At 43.7% G+C, this 22,351-nt stretch overlaps 1 protein-coding gene across 2 annotated transcripts in view; it reads right to left on the bottom strand.

The window, feature by feature from the left end:
• Positions 1 to 22,351, bottom strand: part of LOC137438670 (uncharacterized) — a 62,336-nt gene that overhangs the window by 17,315 nt on the left and 22,670 nt on the right. For both annotated transcript variants that reach the window (XM_068133908.2, XM_068133910.2), the window contains exons 3-7: positions 20,727 to 20,801; positions 20,233 to 20,370; positions 8,221 to 8,315; positions 5,474 to 5,834; positions 4,007 to 4,096 (exon numbers count right to left, since the gene is read on the bottom strand). In XM_068133908.2, coding sequence (XP_067990009.1) covers positions 4,007 to 4,096; positions 5,474 to 5,834; positions 8,221 to 8,315; positions 20,233 to 20,370; positions 20,727 to 20,801 — 759 coding nt within the window. The remainder of the gene's footprint in view (positions 1 to 4,006; positions 4,097 to 5,473; positions 5,835 to 8,220; positions 8,316 to 20,232; positions 20,371 to 20,726; positions 20,802 to 22,351) is intronic.

Consider the following 22,351-nt stretch of genomic DNA (forward strand, 5'->3'; position numbering starts at 1 on the left):
TTGTGGGAGGAAAATCTAGGCCTTCAAGCCACAACTGTATCTTTTATGTATCACAGTGGTATGCTCTGCTCAGGTATTTTGGGAGAGTCTTCCAAATGTGAAATTGTTCTGATACTGCAGGTTTCTAAACTCTCGTGAGATTTCACTAATTATGTAATGTTAAGATTATCCAAAAAAAATAAAAATACCTTCAGTGTTTACATCACTATTTGTGCATGCAGGAGCAAATACCTTATGGTATACTACCACCCCATCTTTCGTGTCGCATCCTCTGCCCTCTCTTGGCTCTGTGCTATACTGGCCCCTCATCTTTGGTCTTGCATCCTCTGCCCTCTCTTGGCTCTGTGCTATACTGGCACCTCATCTTTGGTCTTGCATCCTCTCACCTCTCTTGGCGCTGTGCTATACTAATGCCTCATCTCTGGTCTTGCACCCTCTGCCCTCTCTTGGCTCTGTGGTATACTAGCGCCTCATCTTTGGTCTTGCATCCTCTGCCCTCTCTTGGCTCTGGTATACTAGCGCCTCATCTTTGGTCTTGCACCATCTGCCCTCTCTTGGCGCTGTGCTATACTAGCCCCTCATCTTTGGTCTTGCCTCCTCTGGCCTCTCTTGGCTCTGTGCTATACTAATGCCTCATCTCTGGTCTTGCACCCTCTGCCCTCTCTTGGCTCTGTGGTATACTAGCGCCTCATCTTTGGTCTTGCACCCTCTGTTCTCTCTTGGCTCTGGTATACCAGTGCCTCATCTTTGGTCTTGCATCCTCTGCCCTCTCTTGGCTCTGGTATAGTAGCTCCTCATCTTTCGTCTTACACACTTTGCCCTCTCTTGGCTCTGTGGTATACTACTGCCTTATCTTTGGTCGTGCACCATCTGCCCTCTCTTGGCGCTGTGCTATACTAGCCCCTCATCTCTGGTCTTGCACCCTCTGCCCTCTCTTGGCTCTGTGGTATACTAGCGCCTCATCTTTGGTCTTGCACCATCTGCCCTCTCTTGGCGCTGTGCTATACTAGCCCCTCATCTTTGGTCTTGCCTCCTCTGGCCTCTCTTGGCTCTAGTATACCAGTGCCTCATCTTTGGTCTTGCATCCTCTGCCCTCTCTTGGCTCTGGTATACTAGCGCCTCATCTTTGGTCTTGCACCATCTGCCCTCTCTTGGCGCTGTACTATACTAGCGCCTCATCTTTCGTCTTACACACTTTGCCCTCTCTTGGCTCTGTGGTATACTACTGCCTTATCTTTGGTCGTCCACACTCTGCACTCTCTTGGCTCTGGTATACCCCCTCATCTTTGGTCTTGCACCCTCTGCCCTCTCTTGGCTCTGTGGTATACTAGCGCCTCATCTTTGGTCTTGCACCCTCTGTTCTCTCTTGGCTCTAGTATACCAGTGCCTCATCTTTGGTCTTGCATCCTCTGCCCTCTCTTGGCTCTGGTATACTAGCGCCTCATCTTTGGTCTTGCACCATCTGCCCTCTCTTGGCGCTGTACTATACTAGCACCTCATCTTTGGTCTTGCATCCTCTGCACTCTCTTGGCTCTGGTATACCAGCCCCTCATCTTTGGTCTTGCACCCTCTGCCCTCTCTTGGCTCTGTGGTATACTAGCTCCTCATCTTTGGTCTTGCACCTCTTGGCTCTGTGCTATACTAGCTCCTCATCTTTGGTCTTGCAGCCTCTGTTCTCTCTTGGCTCTGGTATACTAGCGCCTCATCTTTGGTCTTGCATCCTCTGCCCTCTCTTGGCGCTGTGCTATACTGGTGCCTCATCTTTCATCTTGCATCCTCTGCCCTCTCTTGGCTCTGGTATACTAGCCCCTCATCTCTGGTCTTGCACCCTCTGCCCTCTCTTGGCTCTGTGGTATACTAGTGCCTCATCTCTGGTCTTGCACCCTCTGCCCTCTCTTGGCTCTGTGGTATACTAGCTCCTCATCTTTGGTCTTGCACCATCTGCCCTCTCTTGACTCTGCCCCTCCCAGGTTTCTGCCTGGCACGCACAGTCTGTCAGCAACACTCTTGTTAAACTCCCAGAATCCAGGCTCACTGCTCACCTCCACTCATTTGTTCCTCTTTTCTCTCACATGTGGAACCAACTTCGCCAGTTAGGTCAGATCCATTCTTCCCTCTACGGCTTCAAGACCACTGCTAATCACTACGTCAGGTCATCCCTCATCCATGCTCATGATCACTTCCACTAAATAAAGGGGGAAATGATTTATATACTTCTATCACGAGATGTACTCATTGTGGTAGTTTTGCACTCATATGACATCGCAAACATATTGTTATGTCGGTAGGGTAGAGCAATATCTAGAGTCAGGTAGATCTGAATAGGTAACATGCTTCGTCTGTCACGATAGGGAATCTGCCCTGTAATAAGTCCTGTGTGTTTCGTCCGGTTTGTCGGTTAAGGAGTATACCTGTGAACATACCAGGATGTTCGTGTGCTAGGTAGTTGTAGGGATTAAAGATAACAGCCCTTGTGTGTCACACATGGTAATCAAACCTTTGTCCCTTATGGCAACGCACACATGTAGACACTTAGATAGGCCCTTTGTTGCACACAGTAATTAAATTCCCTTCCCTGACAATGACTTTGGAAGAAAACGAAAAGGAAACCAGGCCAGGACACCGCCGAGGATGGCTGCCGCCGGTCGCATCACAAACTTGCATAGCAACATACCCAGGAGGCCTGTGATTGGTCAGCGCGGTAGGCGCGAACCTCCAGCCAACCAGTGTGGGAGGCACTAAGACGCAACTAAGAAGGAGGTTGTTCATTGGAGGGAAGTCGCTGGAAGGTTCGGTGGCTGGCGGGAAGCTACGCGACGCTGATTGGGGAGCGCGCCAAGATTGACGTCACCGGGAAGGTTATAAAAAGGACGCGCTTGGCTCGGAGCAGCAGCTCACTTGGACTTGGACTTGGCTCTTAGCGGTGCAGTCGCATTCCTCCCTGTGGCTTTCCTCGTCAAGACGCTGTTCTCTCTCCTGTCTCTCCTCGTGGTGGTCCTCGTGTGGAGATCGCTGGCAGTGCTTTGGGCCACGTGGTGCTTTTAGGGCGTTGGACGCGTGGTGCTTGGAGCGGTGTTCGGTGCTTTTGAACTTGGAGCGAGGGACCTCATGGTGTGCCGCTGAACAGACAAGGCCACTCATTCGGATCGCTCGAAGCCTGGTGGCGCATGAGCGGGGGCCGGACACCAGCCGCGTTGGTCGATGGACGCAAGACGACAAGACAGATAAGGACACACCATTTCACAAATGCACGACGAACGTGTTTCTTTGGTAACTCATTCCCTCGTCTCGTATCTGCAGTCTGGTGTGTGGGATCCCAATTTAGAATTAGAATTAGTATCGCGTTTACCTGTCCCTACCTTTTATTTTTATAAACCCTTGTATTATTTTCCATTCCCTGCAAATCTTGTGCCCGTTTGAGTTCGTTCCCCTTCCACAGTTACGTGCTCCCGCTTCTTCCTCTTCCCTTCCTCTCTTCCCGCGTTTGATAGCACAATCCGTGTTTAGTCGTCGCCTCAAGTAAGTCCGTTTTGGTCCATCCGCGGTCCCTGGTGTTAACCGGAAGGGTCCGCGCGACAATATCATACATTGTCAAACTACCTGAAGTACCTGGCATTGCCAGGAAGGGGTATGGGGAAGAGAAGGGGGGAAGGAGGTGGAGAGGAGAGGGGGGGGGGGAAGGAGGAGTAGAGTGGGGGAGGAGAAGAGGGGATGGGGATGGAGGGGGAGGGGGGGTAGAGAAGGGGAGGGGACATCAGGGGGGAGAGGGAGGCCACATAGCCGATGTTACCCCCATCCCCTCCAACACACACACATAGCTATATTTGTACCCCAAGTTTGGAGTTTGTAACTTTAAGATGTGGCCTTGCATGTAACACACACACACATACACACAGAGAGAAAGAGACCGAGACCGAGACTTTTATAGTTCTAGATTACAATGTTGTTGTTGTTGTTGCACAAATTGCACAAATTGCACAAATGCAATTGACAACTTCTCATTTACCTGGCTCTCCTTTTTCTCCTTTGCTGCCAGTCCATCCTTTCAGGCCAACATCTCCAGGTTCTCCCTTTCCTCCTTTGGGACCAGAGAGCCCTGCAGGATGGCAAAGGTTGTTATTGTTGTTCGGAGTCTGCCCGAGAACAGGTTATCTGCTGCAGAAGGAATCTCAAGGTGAGCATTACACTGGGTCGATCCCCACTGCCTGCATAGCCGGTCAGGGTAGGAATTTGGGGCAATAGATAGGATGAAATCTTAAGCATTTTACAGTACCCTACCAATAATCTTGGGACACCTGTTTCCAGTTGTGAGAATTGTTCAGACATGAACCTGTTTAGGTGACCTTGAATATCAACAAAAGATGTTACGTATACACAGGAAATAGTCTGACTTGCTCAGTTTTAGAGCATCATGTCCCAAGGAAAGGAGTTAAAGGAGAGCTGATTAGGAATGATAAATCAGATGTAAAAGAGTGGACTCTCCTATCCCCCAATAAGTAATGGGATATTCCAATAGGAGGAGAAGAAAGCTTGCACCCAGCACCTCTCCTTCTGTTCCCATAGCAATGATGAAGGACTCTCCGAGCCTCAGTTAACTTGAAAAGTCCTGTCGCATCATAGGACAATTTGCTGCATTTTTAGAGGGTGAACACCTAAAACCTTTCAGAATATAATGTCGGGTGGACACTCCCCACACAAGAACGCAAGTGATGTTGAGGGGGAAATCACACAAGTTGAGTTTGTCGTCTGCAAAGATGGCCGCCTAAAGACTGAATTCGATGCGGAACATCCAGAGCGGTGGTGGATGCCCCACGTTTTAACGATTGTGTCCAAACACAACATGATCAGATTACAATTATCCCAATTGAATTACCATCCAGGGACTACCAACAGAGCTGGAACCGTTTTTTGGCGAGAAGCATGGCAGGCAGACACACGCGTATTAGAAAATTAGGCACCTTAGGTGGTGGAGGTAATAAATAATAAACACTAATTTAAATAACAGGGAAATAACGAAAATCTCTAAGGGTCCAAACACACACACACACACACACACACACACACACACACACACACACACACACACACACACACACACACACACACACACACACACACACACACAACAACTGGGCAAGATAGAATGGAGCTGGAAGATGTCACATTCCCATTCCGTTACAGGGGCAGACGCTTGCCCAAGAGCTCCACAGCCACACAGAAAGTGTCCCTCTCTTGCCTCCCTCTCTTTTTCCTGTTATGCCCAGGAGAACATTCCTCCTTGTCCAGTTCCCCACCCCTGAGACGTCCATCAGCCCTCCTCACCAATCATGGCCTGCCACATATTAATCCTAAACTATTCTGCAGAGTTTAACTCTGGCGTGACCAGTTTCGAGTACGTTATAACCTGACTTGCACACCTTATGTAATAATTACAACTTAAATATATGTTTGGGAGAGATGCGTGATGTGAGACCTGCAAGAGTGAGGCCGTGGTGCCCCGACATCTGTTCCGAATAAGCGGTTCTTAGGTCCTCCATCATGGCCGTGACTCGTCGCAGTTGGCTGGAAAATCCACGTGCTAGTCCTTGCTGATGTCGCTCGGCTTCCTGAACCTCTTGACGCAGGCTCCTCAGTCTCTCATGCAGCATTCGTATTACCTGGTTTGTGCTAATACTACTTCCAAATAGCGATTCATTGATGGAGACCAGCACAGAGTAGAGTTGCTGCGAGGCAAGGCCCAGCTGGCTCAGCCGGTTCTGTTGTTGATGGAGTAATGCCTGTCCTTGCTTGGTTGCAATGTACAAGTATTCACTTCGATCTTCGAGAACACCAACCTGTACAAATTCACATCATTACCATCACATCACCAGTCTCACACTGCTGAGACACTCATGTGTAATCCTGGCATCATCAATCCCTCATACATCCCTTGCACAAAAATATCGAGTGATGCATCATCTGTGGGAATGGCTTTCAGAAACTGACAAAATATAGTAGAAAGATCTAGAAAGTTGAGAGCTATCCAAAATAAGCACGTGTCACAGTTACATACTCCATCTTACTATAATTCACCAAATGTCCGTCTGTCCGTTCCCAGGTACCGCAAAAACGGCTCAACCGATTGCAACGATATTTTGGGTGGGTAATCCTGGGACCCCCTGGAGTAAAATAGGCCATATTGGTTTTCCAATTTTTTCAATTTTTCCAATTTTCCAGTTTTTCCAAACACGATGGAATAATATTTACCGATATGAACAGTGATGTGGCTTTTATTGAAATTCTACAAATACTGTTTAGATTTTGATGAGAATTACGAACCTGCAGCGAATGCAGAAGTGGACAGATTACGGCAATGCACGGGTTTGATAATATCCCAATACAACCGTCATTCATTCGTAATGTTAAATTGTTAAACGTTAATCGTGTTAATCGTTTTGTTAAAGTATCAATTGATGATTGGAATTGAGTGAATACAATTACGATTTTGAATTCGTAATTGTATTCACCCAACCGTCGGAACTTCACATCAGGATTTAAATATTTGTTTATGTCACGAATGTTGTTAAAAGTTTATTTTTTATATTAATGTTATTTAATTTGTGATTGGAGTTATGCTGTTTGGAATGAAAAAAGAGATATCGAGTTCAAGTGAATGACGACATGCCGTCACGGTTTTACGTTCTAAGCGTGATATTCACGGATCATCATATGCAGATTCGCCATTGACTGGGAATGGAACACACGTACTTGTTTGTTTGCAAACGGGTACGTTTTTCATGGAAGTCCTTCACGAACTTGCTGTCCATGTCTGACGAGCGACTGAAGGTGCTACAGGAATGTGGAATTTATTGGTTTCTTGCTTTAGCATTCGCCGTTTCTGCATTGTCTGTTTGCTTTTGGCCTCCCACCCGTGTGTGGCACGGGTACCTCCCTTGTTTTGTAAATATACCAGGGTGTTTCAAAAGTATTGATACTATTGCAATGCTTTATTTTGTAAAAGGTATACAAGTTTCAAAATTAACAATCGCCCATCATAAAGTGGAGACTTGGGAGATGTTTTGGCTGTTTAAGTTCTATGTCACCCTCTTGTATGTTAGAGGTGAGGTGGATGTTACACACTCGTCAATAGCTCTCAAGCTGCTGGATGTTACGAGGATGTCCTTCACGTAGCGGCTCTTCACGTAGCCCCACAGCAAGAAGTTCAGCGGGTTGAGGCCTGGGAATCGGGAAAACTTAGGAGAATTGGGATGTGTTGAAGAAGATTACCTTCTGGCCAAACTTCTCTGCCTTGTCAGTCTCAGTGAGAGAGAGTCTTTGATCTGCACTTTTCATGGATAAGGTTTCTTCTCCTGCCTTCGGATCTGAAAGACCAAGGTCTTGTGAGCGGCGGTGAGAGGATCTCCTTGGACTTTGAGTGACAAATTGTGTTTTGGATGGGAGTGCTGGACACTGAGATGGATGGGAGTGCTGGAAGCAGAAGCTAGGTTGGTGGAAGGGATGTGCAAGCGAACGAAGGGAAGAGTTTTGGTTGGTCCTGGAGGAGTTCAGTGCGAACATCGCTTTGAGGCAAGGAAGCATGCCCAGCCCACTCATGTTTACCATAGTGATGGTAAGCAGAAAAGTAAACATGTGGGGTATTACGGGGAGGATGATATATGTGGATGATCTGGTGGTTGTGGTGGAGAGTGGGTGGGAGATGCAGGAAATACTAGGGAAGTAGAAGAAGGTATTTGGGAAACATGGGCTGAAGATGAGTATGGAGAAGATGAGGTGATGTGGGTCTGGCAGCAGAAAAAGGAAATGAATATCAGGTTAGAAGAGGAAGGAGCTTAGACAAGGAAATCGTTTTGAATATCTGGGGGGAACAGTGACCAGGGATGGTAAGTCACAGGCAGAGGTGCGGAGGGGTGTGATTCAAGGGGTGTGATTCAATGGGTGTGATTACTTTCTGAAGGCACTGTTTTAATTTATTCATATTTTATCTGCATTTTTCTTTTAGCTTTATATCACTTTGGATTAGCTTGTGAAGACTATATATTAAGTTTCATTTGAAAACTCATGAAATAAGCTTAGGTGGCATTAAAATGTGAAAACTTTGGAGTGGTGTGAATACTTTTGCAGGCCACTGTACAATGCACATGTTGGCTGTAACATAAAATATAGAACTAGTTTTGCTGGTTAAGGTTAGTGGTTGTAATAATGAATGAAGAACAAACATACCTCAAACAACGTCCTGTTGAGTTCATCCATTGCTCTGACTGTAACATACTCTACCTTAGAAGTTCGATCCTCACGTTGGGTCCACTTGTACATTGCTGCAAACACACCATTTCATTTGCCATTTTAGCAAATTATTTCAAATGCTCTAGGGACAATCTGCAAACCATTGTCCATTGCAAATAATCGTCCCAAATTGGTCAAATAATTTTGTATGTCTTTTGAATCTTTGCCTGTTGAATGTCCTGCGCTGAATCAATTTGAAATTGATGTGAGAAATGTTTTGATCAAACTTTGTGAATCAAATCCGATGGCCTTTCAAAATGTTCTTTGAAAGTGATACAATATGCTTCAAGAGAGCACCAATTTGTATATTTTAGGTTATTCCTGGGAAAACCACATTTCCAAACTGGCCTCCAAAGCCAGTCGCCGACTGGGCCTCCTCCGTCATGTGAAGTCCTTCCTTGGCACACCTGAGCTCCTCACCCCATACAAGGCTTTCATCCGCAGCTCAATGGAATGCTGCTCTACCCTCTGGGCTGGTGCTCCTGCCTCACACCTTGCTCGGCTTCACGCTGTTGAAACCAAAGCTTTCAGAATCATTGGAATCTCCCGCAATGAAGTCGATTGTGAGGGTCTTTCACTCACTCACCGCAGGCAGGTTGGTGGTCTTTCTGTCTTCTACCGACTTCTCTCCGGCCTTGCTTCCCCAGCTCTGTCTGTGCTCAGTCCCCCAAATATTCCTTCAGGTCACACAAGATCCGCTTGCAACCCTCTTCTGGTTAAACTGCCAAAATCAAGACTCTCTATTCACCTTCACTCTTTCATTCCCCTTTTCTCCCGCCTCTGGAACAAACTCCCTCACTCTCTTCAATCCAACTCCTCCCTTATCTCCCAGCTGATTGTTCTGAAACTTGACACATGAATACAAGAAAATAGTCCACGCAATCACTCAGGTTTGGATTTTTTGATTTTCTGAACATGGAGGCTCCCAGCGGTTTACCAACGGAAACTTTGGATCCCTACTCGTCCCTTATTTATCAACCAATTGCTGTGAAACCCGATACAAACCTTCTACTCGATGGTCCGCACAATCTCGCAGGCTTCGATTTTATGATTTCGGATTATGGAGGCTCTCAGGTGGGACCCCCAAATCAGCACTAGTGATTTCTTCCTTTTTCAAGATATTCCAAATTGTTGTATTTTCTATCCCCAATGTTTGTGCTGTGGTTCTAATTGAATTATTGTGTTCTTCCAGCTTCCACATTGCTTGCTTTTCTTTCATAGACAGTTCTCTGGTTTTCATGTTTGTTTATGCCAACTGACTCCAAAGGCAGATTCCCAAGGGAAAAATCAAAGGCCACCAAATCTAAAACTCCAATCAAAGTCTTACTTTATGTCTCACTCAAACTATATCTACCGGGCAAGCTTCAATCTCTTTCTTGCAAACAAACATCATACACTTTCCATCATACAATTTTCTTACTCATTTTCACTTCTCACCTTTACATTCTCTCTCTTTTATTTCTCTTTCCTCACATTTATCAATGCAGTTATTTTATTTAAATGACTGGCCTCGATGAGGACTATGTAGTCCGTGACTGGAGCCTTCAACATAAAAAAAATAAATTAACAAAGAAAAACAAGAACAAAAGTCTAACAGCGGCATAGCCGGGCTTGTAAAATATTATAAACCACAAACACGTATGATTAGCTTTTCAAACAGTCGCTAATGCTGTCAATAACATTAAACAAATAAATTTGGAGGAATGTCGACATCCATGAGGTAAGTTTTACTTACAGAACTGAACGAAGATCTACTGTAATCTATATATGCCACAAGGGGTGGAGGTGTGCTCATTTACCAAGCAGCTAGCTAGCGCTTGCCAAGCCAGCCGTTCCTTAACGGTTTTGAATGGAGTGCTTGCTCGAATGCTTTAACCACTTGGCGATCTCTCCACAAGAAACTTGGTAAATGAACCAAGCGGACACACCCAATGTTCTTGACACCCGACGATAGATCGATTGTAATCTATATACCCCAAAGAGGAATGACCCTTTCTGCAGCTCCCGTAGTGAGCGGATGTAGGCCCACTTGTAAATTCAAATGTCGTTCGGTGCAGTCAGCCGTCGTAATGACATCATAGACGTAATGACATAACGGACGCAAAACTGATATATTTTAACTTCCAGTAAGTTTGCAGTCACTCCCAAGGGATTAGTGTTATGATTAGATTTACTATAATATTAACATTACGTTATCATTATTTCGAAAATGATATTACTATAAAAAAACCGAGGCGAATTCCTTACTTCCTCGGTTATTAATAATAATCCAACTTTAGCTTTGTACGTAGCAGATGGACCGACATTTTTTTCTGCCCATCCCTACATAGAGAGTACTAGTGTAGTCTCTGATTAGTGCCAAACAACGCTCATTACTGATCATGAACCATACACCGCTTCAATCTATAAACCTTCAATTCACGACATTGGGATTAAAGTATTATGGTTATATTTACTATATTATTATTATAACTATTACGAAAACAATACTACTGAAACGATACACTACTGCATTAAGAAACCTGAGCTTAATTTGTCTGAAGTGGTCTGAAGATGAGGCCTAAGGCCTACACGTACCGTATTGTTGGAAGAGGTACGTAACGCCGATGCTTTCGATATTTGATGGTCATTTTAACAATCGGTTTGTTTGTGTTTCACACTGAATGACAAGCGTAAAGGTAGAGCATGGTGATTGTGATATATGACAGGTTCGACGATATGTTCGGCATGAACGGCATATAAATCAAAATGGCGGTGTGTAGAGAGTCAGCAGTCGCACCGCCGTAATGACATCAGACGTAATCACATCACCCTGTCATGTGACCAGAGTCTCAGCTCTGATTGGTATACGTTTGAGGGGACATGCATACATGCATACATACATACATACATACATACATACATACATACATACATACATACATACGGACGGACAAACGCTGTTCTAGACGGCTCTGCCCGATGGGCTACGCCATAAAAACATATATACATAGAAATACCAAGAACTAAAAACTGACCTTCTGTACTCTTGCCTCATATTCATCTTTTGAACCCTAAATCCAAATTTCTTGCGTATATAGCAACAATAACAAATTTGACTTCACTGTTCCAATACTTATGGAGGGCACTGTATACTGTATTCAAAATAAAAAACATGGCGTAACCTTTACAGTTGTAATAATATCTTGTTTAACGTACATCATGGCAATATTGGCCTTACTTTCGGAAAAATACATTTCGTAAGATGCCATTAATAATAATTCATATACCAATTTATTTTTCAAGGTACAATGAGCTGTTGACTCAACTGACATGTATTGTTGATCATCTTCAAATATAATTTCTTCCTTTAATGTAGTTTAATCCATAAATTAAAAATATTAAGTGCTTTTCAGTTGAAGGCAATGTGACATGGTTGAATGCATTTCTGCAAAACATAGTGTGGATAGAAAGTCTACACCCCCTTAAAAATTTAACTTTTTGTTGTCTTATATCCTGGAATCAAAATGCATTAAATCAGACTTTTTCCACCTTTCTTTACACATCGTAACCCAGAACTTCCAAGTGAAAAACAAATTCTACAAATTTCAGAAAATTCATTAAAAATACAAAACTAGATTATTGTTATGAATTTGGGTAGTGATATATGTAGGGCAGAGTAGATCTGAGTAGGTACCATGCTTCGGGATGTCACGGTAAGGAACACCTTGTAATAAGTCCATGTGTAGGCGTTTTGGTCGGTTAAGGTGTATAATTGTGAATCTACCAGGAGATTCGAGTGATAGGTAGTGTAGGGGTTAATGAGTAGAGCCCTTGTATGTCTCACCTGGTAATCAAACCTTTGTCCCTTATGGCACTGCAGACCGCACAGACACTTGGTTAGGATCCCTTAGTACAACATTAATGACGCCCTTCCCCCCTGACATGACTTAGGAAGAAATCGGGCTAGGACACCGCCGATAATGGCCGCCACCATTTGCACCTCCGCGAGGCCTACCCACCTTGCATAGCACGTGCTATGAACAAGGAACAGAGGACGAGAGTGAGAGTGACGCAATGGGCGTGCCCCTGAGCGAGCCGGCGAGTCGGTGGAGGAGACCGAATGGGAGGACAGTGCGCCAAAGCTGACATCACCGGCCGGAGATATTAGCGGAGGCCGGACGCCATTTTCAGTCGAGTAGAGTTGAGGGTCGAGAGCACTTGCATCCCTGGCGCGAAGTTGAGTGGAGAGAGAGTCAGTTGAGACTCGGCGTGGGGAGTTGGAGAGTTGAGTTCGTGCGCAGTGCAGGCCAGAGGAGTTGGTGTTGAGTTGAGAGCCAGTTCAGTTGAGCTGGAGTGAGAGTTGAGTCGGAGCCCCTGTGAGAGTCAGAGCCAGCGAGAGCCAGAGAACGAGTCGGAGTGTTGGACTTGAACTGCTTCAAATAGCCTCGTTGTACACGAATCCCCCGTGCCCTGTGCCCTGCGCTCTGCTGCCTGTATTAAATCGTGCTTGTGAAGACGACCCGTTCCGGGCCACAGACGCGCGGTCTCCTCCTGCCTGCATTTTCCTGCATACGTGCCGTGACCACCAGAGGGCCACGCCGGGCGAGCTGTCCCGGAGCGACCGACGGCAAGGCGCGTTTGGCGAGCGAACTTCCTTCCTTCTTCTCCCCGTGTGAGTGAGTGGGCCCTTTGTTTGGGGATAAGTTAAAACTGTTAAGCCTCTGCTCTGTGTCCCCTTTCCTTTAGCCTGATCACTGTACATTAATAATAAACCTGTGTTCTTCCTCTTATTTGATCGTTCCCGTCCTTTCCATCCATTGGCCAAGCATAGTACGAATAGAACTGCTCGAATCGGGTTCAATAAAAGTAACGGCATGAGTCACATGATACGCACACCACGAGTCACATGATACGCACACCACTCGGGCGTACTCAATTAGCGTGTCTTGTGCGAGGTCCGGTCCCCGTTTTCGCGGCAGCGTGAGTCAAAGGTACGTGCGGCGTCGACCCGATACCCTTTTTCACGCTCGCTGCGGAAGTGGTGATTCGGCCTCGTGGACACGAAGACCCAAGGGGGAAAAAGGGGTTTAACCCCCCCTTTGTAACTTGGACGGGCTTCGGGAGATCCGCAACAATATCTTGGTTGGATATGTGTCCACCTCCCTTATAATATCAATTGCAAATTAGCTCAGGTGTAACCAATCACAAGTGGTTGTGGACACACGTGGCTGGACCACTGTGAAGCGCCGGAGGGGCCGAGGCAAGGGAAAGCCCCCCCCTGAGGAAGAGCCAAGGCCCCGGCCCGGTGTATAAAAAACGTACGATAGCTATGAAGGAGGTGACAAAAGGCTCCGTGCCTTCCAGATGTTCAGTGGAGGAGATCCAGACGTGGCTTTGTTCTGCGGAACATGTCCCCTCAGCCGCCATCTCCCTTATCAGCTCCCGCTTCTGCTCTCTCTTCCCGCGAAAAGACTCCCGGCCCACCCATTTGTGCCTCCCAACCTTCTCAGGATGGCAGACAGAAAGGGGTAGAACGGGGGAAAAGTGACTTTTGGGGTTTTCTTTTGATGGGCTCAATTTATTGATGGTTGGACATTTGTTTACTTGTTGTTATTTACTTGCTTGATTTTGGTTTTTGATTTATAGTTATTTACTTGTTCGTTTTTTATTTATTTGCTTCTTTGATAATTGTTCTTCATTTATTTGGTATTGATTATGGCTTTGATGTTTTGGGTTTTTTAAACCTGTTTTTGTAATAAACAAGACTGAAAGTCTAACAGCGGCGTAGCCGGGTTTGTAAAATATTATAAACCACAAACATATGATTAGCTTTTTTTAACAGTTGCTAATGCCGTTTATACCATTAAACAAAGAAATTTTGAGGAATCCCGACATCAGTGAGGTAAGTTTTACTTCCAGAACTGAACGTAGATCTACTGTAATCTATATACCTCACAAGGGTTGGGTAAATAACGGCCCTTCCTGTCGCTAAAGTATCGTTTTTCGTAGCGGCCTTTTGAAACCCACCAATTAAGGTTTTGTTTTGAAACCCACTTTTCATGCTGTTTAACACGAAACTGAAAGGGAGGAAGACCGGGTTGTGCTCATTTACCAAACTGCTAGCTAGCGCTTGCCAAGCCAGCCATTCCTTAACAGTTTTGAATGGAGTGCTTGCTCAAATGCTTAAACCACTTGGCGATCTCTCCACAGGAAACTTGGTAAATGAACACACCCAATGTTTTTGAGACCCGACAATAGACCGACTGTAATCTGTATACACCAAAGAGGAATGACCCTTCCTGCTTGGTGTTACGATTAGATTTACTATGATATTAACGTTATGTTGTCATTATTTCGAAAATGATATTGCTATAAAAAAAAACCGAGGCGAATTCCTTACTTCCACGGTTGTTATTCCATACACCGCTTATCATTGATTCATGAACCATACACCGCTTCAATCCATTAACTTTGTATTCACAACATTGGGATTAAAGTGTTATGGTGATATTTACTACATTATTATTATTATTATTATTATTATTATTATTATTATTATTACGAAAACGATACTATTGAAACGATACACTACTGTACAGTCATACCCCGTTTTACGCCATTTCGACCTACGTCAAATCCGACTTTACGCCACTCTTCTAGAGTAAATTTCAGTTCAGCGAACGTCATTATGTGCGACTTTACGTCACTCCTACGGACGTGAAAAAAATTTTTTTTCCTTAAAAATAGATTTAAAATAAATAAAATAGTACATAAATTAACAATAAAAGAAGCTAAAAAAAACAATTTAAAATACAATAAAAAGCACATTAAAAAAATATAAAAATGTATGTACACGCAGCTGCTGGTTCTCATTCAAAACAGAGGTGACGTACAGTATTCCTTTACTGTGTCTGTGTTAGCCATGGGTCCTAAGAAGGATAATGCTAGTGTTTCCAAGCGTAATGTGGTTACGATGGAAGATAAGTTAAATCTGATTAAAAGGTGTGAAAAAGGTGAAAAAGTGTCGGTGATAGCGCATAGACTTTATCGCGATTTGGAACCGCAATGCATCATGGGATCGGAAAGGGGCAATAGCGCCGCCGGCGGTCGCTGCAAGTTTTGTTCGCAAGTGCACAGCCAATATAAGTCAAGACCTACTCTCAAGTGCCTTGTTGGTATTACACCTAGCGGAACAATTTCATACATTTCCAAACCTACAGGGGGAAACACGTCGGACAAAAAAATTGTAAAGATGACGAACGTTGTAGACAAGTTCCAGCCCGGCGATATTTGTATGGCCGATCGAGGTTTCAACATTCCGGAACTGTCCTTGCATAAGCAGGTTGTTTCTCTTCTCCAATGGGAACCCCCCCCCCTTTCCCTCAAATATTTCTTTAAATCGCTGGATTTTAATGCCAAAAAACGCTGAATTTCTTTCACATTAGCCATCTTCCTTTCCGTAAACACAGCGTCGATCGTAGATAGACGCTTCCTCTTCTGGGTTCGTGTTTACCTTTGCCCCCGTTTCGATCCCATCATGCTTTGCGGTGGAGCGCCCTCTGTTGATATTTGCCGATTCGCGATAAGGTCTATGCCTTAGGGCTGCCACGGTCGACGGTATCGACCATCATTCATGATAGGGAACGTATTCTCGCATACGTCACTGAAAAAGCGCCGCCGGATAAGACTGCTAAAATGTGTGTTTGTGTTCAGAAGAGATGCCATGTTTAAGGTGAATAACATAATCTTATTAATTTTATTTATTATTCTTTACAAATTCATTTATTAATTGTGTTCATTACTCATGAAAGAATATGACTAAAATGTGTTTTTAGTGTTCTTTAAGGTTTAGCGATAGTTATATACTTTCGCGAGTTAGTTACTCTAGTTTTACGGTGTTTGTCTTCATTTTAAGGCTTTTTTTTTTTTTTTTTTTGTATACAAGATCGAGGCTCGTGAAAGAGTAAAAGGCATTACGCCCGGTTTACGTCAAAAACCGAGTTACGTCACGGCTTATGGAACCAATTAATGACATAGGCCGGGGTATTACTGTATTAAGAAACCTGGGTTTAATTTGTCCAAAGCAGCCCAAAGGTGAGGCATGAAGCCTAAGGCCTATACATACCTTATTGTTGCAAGAGCCGTAACGCCGATGCTTTCGATATTTGATGATCATTTTGACAATCGGTTTGTTTGTGTTTCACACTGAATGAAAAACATAAAGGTAGAGCATGGCGATTGTGATATACGACAGGTTCGACGATATGTTCGGCCTGAATGGGTTTTTTGGAATCAAAATGCTGGAGTGTGGAGAGTCAGCCGCGGTACCACCGTAATGACATCAGACGTAATCACATCACCCTGTCATGTGACCAGATTCTCAGCTCTGATTGGTATATGTTTGAGGGGACATACATGCATACATACATACAGACGGACAAACACTGTTCCAGATGGCTTTGCCCTATGGGCTACGCCGTAAAAAAAGGTGTAGGCCATTAAAACCATGAGCACCATGAAGCTTTCAAAAGGCTTCTGGGAGAAAGGTTGGGAAAGGCACAGGTCAGGGGATGGGTATAAAAATATTTCAAAGGCCCTGAATATCCCTTGGAGCATAGTGAAGACAATCATTAAGAAGTGGAAGGCCTATGGTACCACCATGACCCTGCCTAGATAAGGCTGTCCCTCCAAACTGGATGACCAAGCAAGGAGGAGACTGATCAGAGGGCACAAAGATGCCAATGGCAACTTTGAAAGAGCTACAGGCCTTTATGGCAAAGACTGGTCACTGTGTGCGTGTGACAACAATATCGCAAGCACCCCACACGTCTGGCCTGTATGGTATGGTGGCAATAAGGAAGCCATTACGTTTGAAGTATGCAAAAAACCACTCCAGAGATTCTGAAGTCATGTCGTAAAAAGTTCTATGGTCTGACGAAACCAAGATGGAACTTCTTGGCCTGAATGAAAAACGTTACGTTTGGCGAAAATCCAACACAGCACATCACCCAAAGCACACCATCCCTACTGTGAGGCATGGTGGTGGCAGCATTATGTTATGGGGATGTTTTTCATCAGCAGGGACTAGGGCATTTGTTAGGGTGGAAGGGAAAATGGATGGAGCAAAATACAGAAAAATCCCAGAGGAAAACCTGCTGCCCTCTGCAAGAAAGCTGAAATTGGGATGGAAGTTCACCTTTCATCATGACAACGACCCGAAGCACACAGTGAAAGCTGCACTGGAGTGGCTAAGCAACAAAAAGATATATGTCCTTGAGTGGCCCAGTCAGAGCCCCGACTTAAATCCAATGAAACATCTGTGGCACAACTTGAATATTGCTGTCCATCAACATTCCCCATGCAACTTGACTTGTGGGAGAAAGGTCTTCGCTCATTCACGAGCCTCGATCTTGTATACAAAAAAAACCAAAAAAAAACAAAAAAAAACTGAGTTTGAACAATTTTATACAGAAGAATGGGCAAATATTGCCCAATCAATGTGTGCAAAGTTGGTAGAGACCTATCCCAACAGACTCACAGCTGTAATTTCTGGCAAAGGTGCTTCCACCAAGTATTAACTCTGGGGGGTGGACACTTATCCAACCAAGATATTCTTGCTTTGTATTTTAAATTAATTTTCTGAAATTTGTAGAATCTGTTTTTCACTTGGAAGTTGTGGGTTACGATATGTAAATAAAGGTGGAAAAAGTGAGATTTAATGCATTTTAATTCCAGGCTATAAGGGAACAAAAGGTGAACATTTTAAAAGGTTTGTTGACTTTCTATAGGAACTGTACAACATCAACTATAATCTGAGGAATAGGTACTAAATCCATGAATAGAAACCTACATGATGAGTAATTCATATAATCTTTGAATCAACTGTTTACGAGCATGCTAGTTTTGCTTCATATATCTGTTCTGTTTTGCTTGCCTTCTCTTGTGAAGAAACACCATGGGATCTTCAACATGCACCCACCATCACTGCTAAAAAACACATCCTAGCTAAATGGCTCATTTGATGGACAGTGAACTCATTGATGTAACATTACATTGATGTAAAATTACATTGATATAACATTACATTGATGTAACATTACATTGATGTAACATTACATTGATGTAACATTACATTGATGTAACATTATATTGATGTAACATTAAATTGACATCGCATGATATTGACGTAACATTAAATTGATGTAACATTACATTGATGTAACATTATGTTGATGTAAAATTACATTGATGTAACATTACATTGATGTAACATTAAATTTATGTAACATTACAATGATGTAGCATTAAATTGACGAAGCATTAAATTGACATCGCATGATATTGACGTAACATTAAATTGATGTAACATTATATTGATGTAACATTATATTGCTGTAACATTACATTGATGTTACACTAAATTGATGTTACATTATATTGATGTAACATTATATTGATGTAACATTAAATTGATATATATATATATATATATATATATATATATATACACACACACACATCAGTCATTATGCGACTTCATACCATCAGTGGAGAACCGCCAGTAAGGTGTCCCATACAGCTATTGCTGCACCTTACTGGGAGCGATAAGCACCGCCTGCCACACGGTAACATTATCTCTGGTATCCACTCACGATATGGAGTCGACCTGTATGCGGTTGGGAGTTACTAAAGGTCATGCTGCAGCGCCCATGGTGGGCAATACGCCCACCAAATTACAGATACTAATTAGTATCTGTAATTTGGTGCGCCAACCTAATGAGCGAACGTCATGACGTCATCGCCACGCATGTCCGCATTGCCTGCAAAGCTCCGGAGGGGCCATCTAGCAGTGCGTCATTATTGGTTCACGAGTTATCAAGTGACCACTTTATTCGTCATGTGTGTGTCTGTCTGTCCGCAGCATAACTACCCGATGATATCATCCGATCTTGATGAAACTTGGGTGGGAGGTTGATATCATGATCTAGTTGTGTCCTGCCTAGAGTGGGCGTATTGCACACATTGTGGGCGGAGCCACGCTCGAAAAAGATGTATTTTTAGGGGGGTAATCGAGTTCAAGCTACATCTTCTCCGAGGGGTTTGGTGGAATATGACAGGGGTTTCGGTATTTGGTTAGGCCAATGTCATGTGTCTAGCCCCACGGAGCTCGATTTTTCATTTTCTCCCCAAGGTCACAAGGTCACAAAATTTATAAAAGTCGATTTCTGATGGTTTTATTACATTGTTCACTTCCTGATAGGGTGAAATGTCGTACATGATCTTATAATATCACATACATCATGAAATACAAGTTTTACAACAAATTTCAGAATCTTCGACCTTTGACCTTTGAAGGTCACAAAGGTCAAATTTTCAAAGTTGTCGGAATCGAACCGAATTTTCGGTATTGTGTAGCTAACTAACCTCATAACCGATTATACATTATTTTCTATCTCATTTCAAGGTCAGTAACCTTCCTTTTGACATTTCCAGGCCAGCACCACACACAATTACATACAGCTGGCTCTTAAAGGCCTGCGCACGCAGCGCATTGGGGCCCTTTGTAAATAGGCATGTATACCGCATGTCGGGGGCCGACACCTGCTACGTGGGCCCCCCATCACCTAGTCCGGGCCTGTTTCGTTTCTAGTCCGTCCTTTGTCATTGAATACCGATCGCTCGTGAACCATCGTCGGCTCCTGACTTGTTTATACATGTATTTAAATGTAATATCTATGCATCCCATTTTTAAGGTACGGTTGAGGGCTGTGTCCTCGATGATTCTTGTTATTTTTATTTATTTAAAAAAAAGTCACATGGCCTCTGATGCTGTTGATAGTGATTTATGTAAAGGACTGCTTAAATGAAGTGATTTTGTTTCTTAATTTAAATAATAACAGTTGAGTCAACCAAGTTTACTTATTTTCTCAGCATTCCTGACAAATATGTCAGAAAGAGAAGTCTTACTAAATGAGAACCACAGAAGTAGTTCGAGCAGCAGAAGGAGGTACAAAAGTCCAATTGCCATCTTCACTGGTCTGGAGGTGATGCCGCAGGAACGTCGTCGGATGGATGTGCTGACCCCTTTGCGGTTCTTTTGGGAGGCTACGAGTTGGAAAATAATTAATGGCAGTCAGGAGGGGAGTGGGGCGATGTGGTATGAGAAAAAACATTCACTATTGTAACGCAGTCACATTTTCAATCAACACAAGCCCAGTTGCTTGCTACATGGCAATTAATGTGAAAAGTTCATGAACTTAACAAGGTTTTCAAGGGGGATCAACACATGAAGGTCAATTAATCAATCAAGGAAGGTTAAAATGTGACATAACAAAAAATGGCATCGAGACTAGGTAATACAGAGGATAATTGTCGACACCTTAAACAAGATGCATCAATTCCTGACAACAAGAACAATAATTAATGTGTAAATTACAAGGAAGTTGTGATTGGGAAGTTACCAAAGAAGAAGGCTACAGCAGATGTCCCATTGTCATCCTCTGGTCCACACTCAACCTTCTGCCATTTCGCCATTTCTGGAGACAAATCTTTCATAATGAATAACTGCAAAGTTCAGTTGAATAATTTATTTAATAACAAAGATAAAATAACGATGATGGTTCACGATCGAGCGGTATTCAATGACAAAGGACGGACTATAACCGAAACAGGCCCGGACAGGCCAGGCCCGGAAATGTCAAAACGAAGGTTACTGACCTTGAAATGAGATAGAAAATAATGTATAATCAGTTATGAGGTTAGTTAGCTACACAATACCGAAAATTCGGTTCGATTCCGACAACTTTGAAAATTTGACCTTTGTGACCTTCAAAGGTCAAAGGTCGGAGATTCTGAAATTTGTTTGAAAACTTGTATTTCATGATGTATGTGATAATATAAGATCATGTACGACATTTCACCCTATCAGGAAGCGAACAATGTAATAAAACCATCAAAAATCGACTTTTCTAAATTTTGTGACCTTGTGACCTTGATCTTGGGGCGAAAATGAAAAATCGAGCTCCGTGGGGCTAGACACATGACATTGGCCTAACCAAATACACAACTAGATCATGATATCAACCTCCCACCCAAGTTTCATCAAGATCGGATGATATCATCGGGTAGTTATGCTGCGGACAGACAGACACACAGACACACACCCATGACGAATATAGTGGTCACTCTGTTTGATAACTCGTGAACCAACAGAAAAAGCCATTTAGTCGATATAATCATACGTGTTGATAACTATTCCAAATGAACACTGAATTCTGCAGGTCATGCCCAATCGCTTAACGTTTCCTGTAGCTACGGGTTCATAGAAAATCAAGGTAGATATAACAGTGGGCCAAAATCTGCAGAATGAATGCCAGGATAAGAGGAAAGAGAGGAGGGGAGGAAACACTGAAACGAGCAAGATGGTTGGATCATTGTTCTATTGGAATGTAAATCTTTGCCGCAGTGTAAGGTCTTTTGCACTCTGAAGCAGGTTCTCCTCAAGGATTTACATGTATTTGGCTCCATTCATTGTTCCCTCTATCCCTAAAAGTCTCCCAGTCCCTGCCACTGAAAAGCATCCCCATAGCATGATGCTGCCACAACAATGCTTCATGGTAGGGATGGTGCTAGGTGGTTGATGAGCTGTGCTCGGTTTCCACCAGATATTGCGCTTTGCATTCAGGCCAAAGAGTTCAATTTTTGGCTCATCTGACCACAGAATCTTTTGCCTCATACTCTCTGAGTCTTTCACGTGCCTTTTATGCAAACTACAGGTGTGCTGTCATGTGCCTTTTTCTCAGGAGTGGCTTCCATCTGGCCATTCTCCCATGAAGCCAAAATTTGTGAAGTGCTGCAGAGACTGTTGTCCTTCCGGCAGATTCTCCCATCTCAGCCAAGGAACTCTGTAGTTCTGTCAGAGTGGTCACTGCATTCTTGGTCACCTCCCTGACCAAGGTCATTCTTGCCCAGTTGCTCAGTTTGGTCGGACAGCCTGCTCTCGGTAGAATCTGGGTCGTTCCATATTCCAATGATGGAGCTCACTGTGCTCTTGGGAACTTTGAACACTCTAGAAATTGTCTTACAC

The sequence above is a fragment of the Myxine glutinosa genome, chromosome 13 (assembly GCF_964187855.1).
Source record: "Myxine glutinosa chromosome 13, kmMyxGlut1.1, whole genome shotgun sequence".
Classification (NCBI taxonomy): Eukaryota; Metazoa; Chordata; class Myxini; order Myxiniformes; family Myxinidae; genus Myxine; species Myxine glutinosa.